At 38.4% G+C, this 9,393-nt stretch overlaps 1 protein-coding gene across 1 annotated transcript; it reads left to right on the top strand.

Moving 5' to 3' along the window:
- The first annotated feature begins 7,981 nt into the window (after window positions 1–7,981).
- On the top strand, window positions 7,982–8,461 carry LOC122049438 (transcription factor ILI3-like). Its single transcript, XM_042610819.1, has 2 exons — window positions 7,982–8,161; window positions 8,231–8,461. Exons 1-2 carry the CDS (start codon window positions 8,060–8,062, stop codon window positions 8,381–8,383), a joined length of 255 nt encoding a protein of 84 aa, XP_042466753.1. The 5' UTR covers window positions 7,982–8,059; the 3' UTR covers window positions 8,384–8,461.
- Window positions 8,462–9,393: the final 932 nt, after the last annotated feature.

Genomic DNA, 9,393 nt, shown 5'->3' with positions numbered 1-9,393 from the left:
AGAGAAGCATATAATATGCTCCTTGCTTTTCTTTGTGTTGGGGATGATCTCCTTGGGCTTCACCTTGCCCTTTTGTGCCACTTGGCCCTTCTTCTTGGCCAATTTAGGGCACTTGCTCTTGTAGTGCCCATGTTCCCTACACTCAAAGCATATAATATGATTTTTATTATTAATTGAAATATTTATACCTTTGCTTGTAGGGGTGACATCTTTTCCTTTGGATCAGGAGGTAGAAGCTTCCTCTTGATCGGACCTTGATTCTCCTCCATTTGATTTTTCTTGACTTGTGGAGGTAGAATCTTCTTCCTCCTCTTCGTCTCTTGACCCGGATGTAGAAGCTTCTCCTTCTTCTTGATCCGGCGTCACCAAGGATTGCTCCCCCTCAATCCTAGAAGTGGAGGCTTCATCATCTTGAATATGAAACAAGGAGTATGCTCCCTCCTTGTTCCCTTCGTTGCATTCCCTTGAGGATGAAGCTTCTTGGATTTCCTCTTCTTCGGAGGTTGAGCATCTCTCAACCTCGGAGTCCTCCTCTTGGTCTTGCTCCAAAGAGTCACCCTCTCTGGATACTTCTTGCTCTTGTACAGTGGAGGGAATCTCTTCATGAAGCTTGGCCAGTTTGCTCCATAATTCCTTTGCATCTTTAAATTCTCCAATTTTGCAAAGGATGGTGCTTGGCAATAAATTGACCAAAAGCTTGGTCACTTTGTCATTTGCCTTGCACCTTTGAATTTGCTCCAAGCTCCATTTGTTTTTCTTAAGAAGCTTGCCCTTGGAGTTTGTTGGAGCTTCAAATCCTTCCATTAGAGCAAACCATTGCTCTATCTCCATCATAAGAAAGTTTTCGATTCTTGATTTCCAAGAATCGAAGCTCGTGGAAGTGTACGGTGGAGCCACCCTTGTGTCAAATCCAAGTCCATCTTGGAATTGCATCTTGAAGTTGAGCTTCTTGAAATCTTTGACTTTTGATGAATTTGCTTCAACTTCTTCACCCTCTAGCTTTTCTTGTTATGCTTGACCCTTCCGGCGATGATTCCGGTGAAGAGCGGCCTCGCTCTGATACCACTTGTTAGGACCAAAAGTAGCTAGAGGGGGGGGTGAATAGCTCGTCGCGCTTCGCGGTGTTCGGCGTTGCTTGTTTCTTCGAAGATGTGCAGCGGAAAATACAGAAACAAATCACACAACGCTAACACGGTTGGTTTACTTGGTATCCACCTCACAAGAGGTGACTAGTCCAAGGATCCACACCAACACACACACCCTCCACTAATGAAAACACTCATTTATGGTAACTACCAAGGGCGGAGAAGCCCTACAAGACTCAATACAAGAAGAAGAAAGGGTAGTAATGAAATACAAGCTTACAAGCTTACAATGAGTGCACAAACCCTAACCCTAGTTTCTTCTTCTTTCTTTGATCAGCCTCTTGACTTGGAAGAGCCTCCAAGAACCTTCAAGAACTGGCGATCTCGAGCTTGAGAAGAGCTGTGGAGGAGCTGGGGAAGATCTGAGTTGAATCGGTGAAGCAATGCCGAAGGAATCGTGCGCCTGCGGTCTTTATCGACGCCAACGGTCGGATCCCAATCGATTCGATTATTCCCAATCGATCGGGGAGGCTTTGGATCAATCCACGGATCGATCCAGAGCACCTCTGTGCTATGGAAAAATGCCTGGATCGATCCACGGATTGATCCAGCGCTTATTGCGCGAAGCAGCCGCGTCCCAATCGATCCACTAATCGATTGGGACATCTGGATCGATCAACGGATCGATTCAGAGGCTCTCTGTTCGCTAGGAAAGGCCTGGATCGATCCACTGATCGATCCAGTACTTGGTTTTTGCCCAAAACCAAGTCCCAAGCCTCTCAAACCAACATCCGGTCAACCTTGACCTGTTGGTACATCATGCCTAGCATCTGGTCACTCCTTTGACCTGCTAGGACTTCCCACCAAGTGTCTGGTCAATCCCTTTGACCCACTTGGACTTTTCTATTCATGCCAAGTATTTGGTCTCTCCCTTGACCTACTTGGACTTCCACCAGATGTCTGGTCAATCCCTTTGACCTATCTGTATTTCCTCGTGCCAAGTATCCAGTCAATCCTTTGACCTACTTGGACTTCCCAACACCAGATGTCCGATCATCCTTGATCCATCTGGATTTTCCCTTGCCTGGCTTCACTCACCAGGACTTTCACCTAGCTTCACTCACTAGGGCTTTCACCTGGCTTCACTCACCAGGACTTTCACCTAGCTTCACTCACTAGGGTTTTCAATCTGCCTAGCTTCACTCACTAGGACTTTCCTTCTGCCTGGCTTCACTTACCAGGACTTCCATTCTACCTAACATCCCAGTTAGGACTTCCCAGTCAAGTATCCGGTCAACCTTGACCTACTTGACTCTTCTTCAATCAATTTCTTATTGTCAAACATCTAAACTCAAACCAAGACTCAGCTTGGTCAACCAGGTCAACCTTGACCTGAGGGATGTTGCACCAACAAACTGAAGTCCAGTACAATACCGCCACTGATAAAGTAAAATACTGTTTATAAACTGATTTATCATATCTTGCTTTTACTAGGTTATCTGAACCTAGAGGCGACTATGGGAGCCCACCCATTGGACCGTAGTCCCATATCAACTGAAGCGAGACTAAGTATACTATTTAAAATACGTCTATGGCATTTAACTGAACTATTAAAATGCCTACTGTAGCATATAACTGTACTAGGCATTTTATCGAACACCTGGTGTGCTCTAACTCTGCATATGGCTGCACTAATAACATAAAAGCGAACTAAGAGCACAAAAGCATACGATTGGCTACTTATACTGCAGGTGAGGGGTTACTTACATCCTGCGCTAACTTTCCTTACAATCCGATCGCTAGATTTCCGGAGAAGAAGATTGTTTCGACGATCTTCCTACGTCTATGCGTTCTTCTCGTGGAGAGGAACGTCCTCGTGCCGGAGTTGTCGTCGGAAGGTGCTCCTACGATCCTAGGGATGGAACCCTGGGTCTCTTGGGCTTGTGTGCCGAGAGGATGAGGAGAAGAGGGGCGGCGTCGGGTGAGGGTGAGGGAGAAGAGAATTGCCGATAAAAAATAACAACTCTCCACTTAATTTCCCTATTTATATTAAGTGATTAATACACCCCAACTAAACCTTAAGTATAATTGTTCTCCTCTTCTTTCAGCACACCCTTGCTGGGCCCCTTGGTTACTAAAATCACCCTATAAGTCGTAAGGTCCAAATGTCTCGGGTTCAATTCCCGCTTAGGCTATTTTACGTTTTTATTTAATTTTGCTACTTCGGTTATTCTAAAAATTCCAGAAAAATATTCTAAAATTTCAAAAAAATAATAGAATATTTCTAAAATAAATTTGAGAATTTTTACATTTTTAAAGAATTATATAAAATTAGAAATCATTAAAAACTTCAATGTTTTACTCTAACTTTGTGTTTAACTACTCAATGATGATTCCTATCAATAAATATACTTCACCAAGATTTTCTAAAATATTTTTAAAATTATTTTCAAAACTAATTTTCAATCATAATCTATGGATTAAATGCACATGAGTTACATATTAGCTTTCTCCATGTTTGGTTTTCACAAAATCTATGAATTTTGATAACTAAAGATCATTTTGATACATCATTTGCATCTTGAACTTATTTTATCATCCTAACATTTAACTTTTTTCTAATGTGTCTCAATGCATAAGCAAGTTAACTCTATAGTTCTTGTGAGACATGTAAATTAGTTTTCCCTAAACTAAGGGACCATCCATTTCTAATTAGGCATTTTAAACTTGATCATCTTACTTAAGATGTCAACTAATGCCTTTGTCCTTAATTTCAAAAAGGTTTAAAGTTTTTTCATGTAAATGATTATGTATGACATATATCAAATGTATATTAAAAAAAAAAACTATCATAACTTAATAATTCATGTATGACATAACATGTAATATTTTTCATAACAATATGAATGTATGATATGATGTCATATCATATGATAGAGCATACAAATATGGTAATTATGGCTCACAAGAAAATACCTAGATTTTTATCTAAGTGTCATCAACTAATCACTATGCCAAATTAATGATTTGACATAGGAAACCCTTTCTCCCTAGAATGTACCAAGATTCCAACTTTGTACACTTTTGAATTTTATCCTATTTATGTCAATTTGATTAATCTCAATACCCCAAATTTTATTAGCACACTAAAAAATTCTTTAATGATAAAAAATCAATTTCTCATTTTCAAGATGCCATAATATCTTGAAAATGCCCCAAGAATGCAAACTTCACCATGCTTTGGTTAACTACCCTTCCAATTAAGGTTGACATACCCTATACCCATCTAGTGTGAAGAGATTACACTCTTAGGAATCTAATACTCCTTGGATGAACTAGGTATTCACTAGGGATAACCTCCTTAGATACCTTCTTAATAACTCTCTTAGACTTCTTAGAAGTCTTAGTTATGCTAGTCTCCTCAAGGTCAACACTAGGGATAACCTCCCTTGTAATCTTTACTTGACTCCTAAACTTATAGTTAGTTCCATAGGTATATGAAACTCTATGATATGAGGTCGTGCTTTCCTTGGACTTAGATTTGTATCCCAAACAAATCTTGTCCATAGATGATTCTTATCTATTTAAGCTCAGATCTTGTTTCTTTAAACCTTTACATTATTTGTCATTTTCTCTAGGTCTTCTCCAATTTATTAAGTCTTGACCTCGAAACTGGATTTTCAATCCATAAATCTTTAAATTTTGATTTTTCATGATTGCCTTGGATATTCCTTTTTCTAGGCATGTGTAGGCTTTTTAAAATTTTGCCTAGATCCTTACTATCCTTAATTAGGTGAAGTTGTTCTAGCATAATATAATTTATAATTATCCTTAGAATTATCACACTTTCTATTTTCATGATAATAAGTACTAAAATCATAAAACTTATTTCTAGCATACTTGTTATCATGATATAAGGAAATACTATTAACTAATGGTATCTTTAGTTTGTTCTTAGAAGCTCTCCCTTAATTTGAGCTTCCTGCCTTATTCTTACTTGAAGGCCTTCTCTTTGAACATTGATTTTGATAATATTTTTTTTGATTGCACAAGAAACATACTATGTGCTCTTTGCCCTTGAGTATTAAGGTTCCGACCTCCTTTGACTTCTCTCTCACCTTGGATGCCACTTAAACATTCTTCTTCATTAATTTGGGATACTTTCTCTAATAGTATCCTTTTTCTCTACACTCAAAGAAAATGATATAATTTTGATTTTTAACAACCAAAATTGTTATACCTTCAGTCGTAGAGGTGGCACATTCTTCTTTATTGATTCTAGATGTAGAGACTTCTTCTCATTTCGATGTTAATGACTCATACTCCCCCTCAATTCTTGAGGTGGATACTTTTTCAATTTCCTCCTCAGATGTTGAATACCTCTCAACTTTCAAGTCCTCTTGTTCTAGTGTCAACGAGTCTCCCTCCTTGGGCTCATCTTCATTTTATGCCAATAATGGATTTTCAGGGAGCTTGGCCAACTTGCTCCATAGCTCCTTGGCACCTTGGTATGCACCTATCTTGCACAAGATATTGTTAGGAAACAAATTAACCACAAGTTTGGTTACCTTATCATGAGCTTTGGATCTCTTGACTTGCTACTTAGTCCATTTGCTCTTCTAAAGAGGTTCTCCCTTTTTGTCTTTAGGAGCTTCAAATTCTTACATTAGAGAAAACCATTGCTTTATATTCATCATCAAGAAATTCTTCATTTTTTATTTTCAAAGATCGAAGCCTCCTAATAGAAAGGTGAAGGTGCCCAGATGTCATATCTAAATCCATCCCAAGGTTCCATTGTGAAGTTGAACTCCTTCAATAATTAGTCCTTTGACTTGCTGAGATTTAGGGCTCAAAATCTCAACTTATTATTCTCTCTCTAGCTCGTGCTTCTTCTGACAATTAGTCCGATGAAAAGTGGTCTCGTTCAAGTACTACTTGTTAGGACTCATGCGAGCTAGAGGGGGTGAATAGCTCTGATCGTTTCTTGTCATTGCTTTGTGCTTGTCATTGAATGTAGAGTAAAAATTTGAATCAACTTCAACTCCACATGCACAACTCTAAAATTTTATTTTGTATCTACATCCTTGAGGTAACTAATTCAAGAGTCCACTCCAGAGATCACTTCCACTATGAACACCCTACTTCTCGAAAATTTTCTGGAGGTAGAAAAGTCTCGTACAAACTTGTTCTTACAAAAACACAACAAGAAAAGAAAATATGATTATAAAAGAAATTGAAAATGACTTGATAATGAATAACCTTGCTTTGCTTGCTCTTTTCTTGCTTTAGATTACCTTTTACTGGTAGGAAATAACCAATTGATTTCTTCAATTGATTGCACCAATCGATTTCTTCAATTGATTGCACCAATTGATTGCCCAACCCCTAAACCCTGAATTCTAGGTTTAGGGTTTACCAATTGAATGCTACATCACCCCAATCAATTGATAACTCTAAATTCATTCTTTTCAAGGCTAAATTTGCATCTTGCCTAGTATTCGATTGACCTCAACCTACCAGGACTTCCTTTGTTCAACATCCAGTCATTTGTGACATGCTGAGACTTTTCATTGCACAATATTCGATCAACCTTGACTTATCAAAATTTTCTCACCAAGTGTCTAGTTAACCTTTCACCCATTTGGAATTTCCTCTTGCCAACTTTCAATTGGACTTCTAATCGCCAAATGTCCTATTCTCTTTGACCCACTTAGACTTTTCTCTTTCTAACTTTCTATTAGACTTCTGATCACTAAGTGTCTGATCCTCCTTGACTCACTTGAACTTTCTTCTAGCCAACTTTTCTTTGGATTTCTAATCACCAAATGTCTGGTCCTCCTTGACCCACTTGGACTTTCCTCTTACCAACTAATAGTTGGACTTTCAATCACCAATCCACTTAAACTTTTCTCCTTCCAACTTCTTGTTGGACTTCTGACATCGTCAAGTATTTGATTAACCTTGACCTAATTGACCAAATACTTGACTTCTGTCTCATATATTGATTAAATATCGAATCCCGAACTCGATTTGACCCGAACTTGGTAAACTTGGTCAATGTTGACTTGAGATCGATTGCACCAATAAGATTTATCTCAATTGTTAAATATTGTTGTTAGGATTTTATTCTTAAAAACGTCGTGATAACTTTTATTTATATTCACTAAAACCTTGACCTTTCAAGGAGGCCCTTTGGGTTTTGCTCAAGTGCATAAATAAGTCTCCATGATTGTTGTCAAGTCAAATTTCAAACTTCAAATCCAAAACCCTAAGTATATAAATTATGTATTTATTTAGGTACCATATTATCATAATTATGGTAAGGACATGTATGCATCTAACTCTTAATTTGATAAATTGTCTCTATCTACTTGCATGCCCTACATAGGAAAAATGTACATAAGGAGGTAAAGGTGCCTTATGAACTACATTCATAGCAAGACATGCATGTGAAGATATGCACATCAAGACATCAATTGCTTATCACATGCTTACCATTCCTTTTTTACTCTTGATATACTTGATAGATACATTTATTCATCAACAAAAAACTATTTTTCTTCATAATCCAAAATCTTCCTATCCTTTAGATGTAACAAGAAAAGAAGTAATTATTAGGGTTTTGAGGGTGAACTGAGTTATTATTACCTTTTGTTCAACTTATCTAACTTAACTTGAATTTAGCTGAAAATGAAGAAAAATTCAAATAATAATACCCCAAATATTAAAAAAAAATGCATGAGAATTGAGCTAATAAATGCAAGCAAACATCTTGGTCAATAAGAGTAAACCAGAGGGTCTCCATGTTAGTACCTGGGCAAGACACATGGACCCCGGAGCTACTCTATAATACGTGCTATTACCTTTCACAGACCCTCATGCAGTTGCCCTTTCATTTCTCAGTTCCTTCCTCCACTGTCATGCTCCTCTAGATCCCTGCACTGAATTAACAAAGAGTCGTCAGCTTCTCCTCGATGTCGAGCCGAGGCCGGCGGATCACCGACGAGGAGATGAGCGAGCTCGTCTCCAAGCTGCAGTCGTTGCTGCCGGAATCCCGCCGGAGGAGCATGGGCAGAGTAACTGATTGACCGTTACTGAAATTCTTAAACTTTTTGTAGAAAAGACACTTACGTTTTTAGGTTCAGGCGTCGGCAGCGAAGCTGCTGAAGGAGACGTGCTCCTACGTGCAGAGCTTGCACCGCGAGGTGGACGACCTGAGCGATCGCCTCTCGGCTCTCATGGCTACGCTCGACGTCAATAGCCCTCAGGCTGACATCATCAGAGACCTCTTCAGATAGATTTATCATGTTAATTATTTTCTGCCTTCTTTTAGCTGCTGCAAGGCCAGTGTGATCTTAATTAGAGTGTTCGTGTGCTCATTTCTTCTGTGTATTAGTTTAGTTCTATTATATATTCTGCTTGAGTTGTTGCGTTCTTTATCTGTGAAGTGGCAGGTGGAAAATAAAACATTTTATAGACATGCATGATCGAAGTGTTCCTCAGTCTTGAAGATTACACAGTTTGTTTTTTAAAAAAAAAAGGATAAAAAAATTTGAAGAAGAAAGTAGTGGTTATTAGTACAGAGATATCAGGATTTGGGAACATTTATTGTATATTAAATCTTCACAATACTCATGGACAACCATCTTGAGGATGTAATAACACAAAGTGATAAACTAAGTAAGAAAACAATCTCAATACCGATCGGAGAAATGACAAAGGAAGATTAATCAGCAAGGAATTAATGAATACTAACTTTCCTTTAACTTCCCCCATTCCACATACATGAACAAAAGCTGCTGGTTTGAAGCAACATTAGAATGATGAGTATCTAAGTATGTCTATAGATTGTAGTGCACTGCCTATTGCTGCATTGAATGAATCACATGGTTCATGGATGCTCTTGGTGTCTTACTAGGTAGATGGTGGGATTACAAAAAGGAAACAGCAAACTATGGACATGGTAGATACTTTCCAATATAATACTTCAGTTTGAGGAAGACTAGGGAAGGTGGGAATGGGTGTTGTCCACATTGCCATGAGGATGGTGGGATGAATCTCAATAAGTTTGTTGTGCGGAAATATGGTGGCCCAAATCTACTAGTGCCATGGTGGTAAGTTCTAGTTGTGTTGTTAATGGAGTAGGTTTTGTGGTCATGTTGGATGTGGAAAGGGGTTGAATAGATGCTTGCTTCTTTTGTGCATGTGTCTACAATTCGAGTTGTGGCAAATACAAAATAATAACTTAAAATACAAACAGAGATAATGATACAAACACATGACAAAAACGTGGTTCGGCAATCTCTCA

The sequence above is a fragment of the Zingiber officinale genome, chromosome 2B (assembly GCF_018446385.1).
Source record: "Zingiber officinale cultivar Zhangliang chromosome 2B, Zo_v1.1, whole genome shotgun sequence".
Classification (NCBI taxonomy): Eukaryota; Viridiplantae; Streptophyta; class Magnoliopsida; order Zingiberales; family Zingiberaceae; genus Zingiber; species Zingiber officinale.
This window is presented reverse-complemented; position numbering and strand designations above follow the sequence as displayed.

Coding starts and splice junctions, on each gene's coding strand:
- LOC122049438 (XM_042610819.1), top strand. CDS start 8,060: ATGTCGAGCCGAGGCCGGCGGATCACCGACGAGGAGATGAGCGAGCTC. Junction 8,162..8,230: donor GCCGGAGGAGCATGGGCAGA/GTAACTGATTGA, acceptor TTTTAGGTTCAG/GCGTCGGCAGCGAAGCTGCT.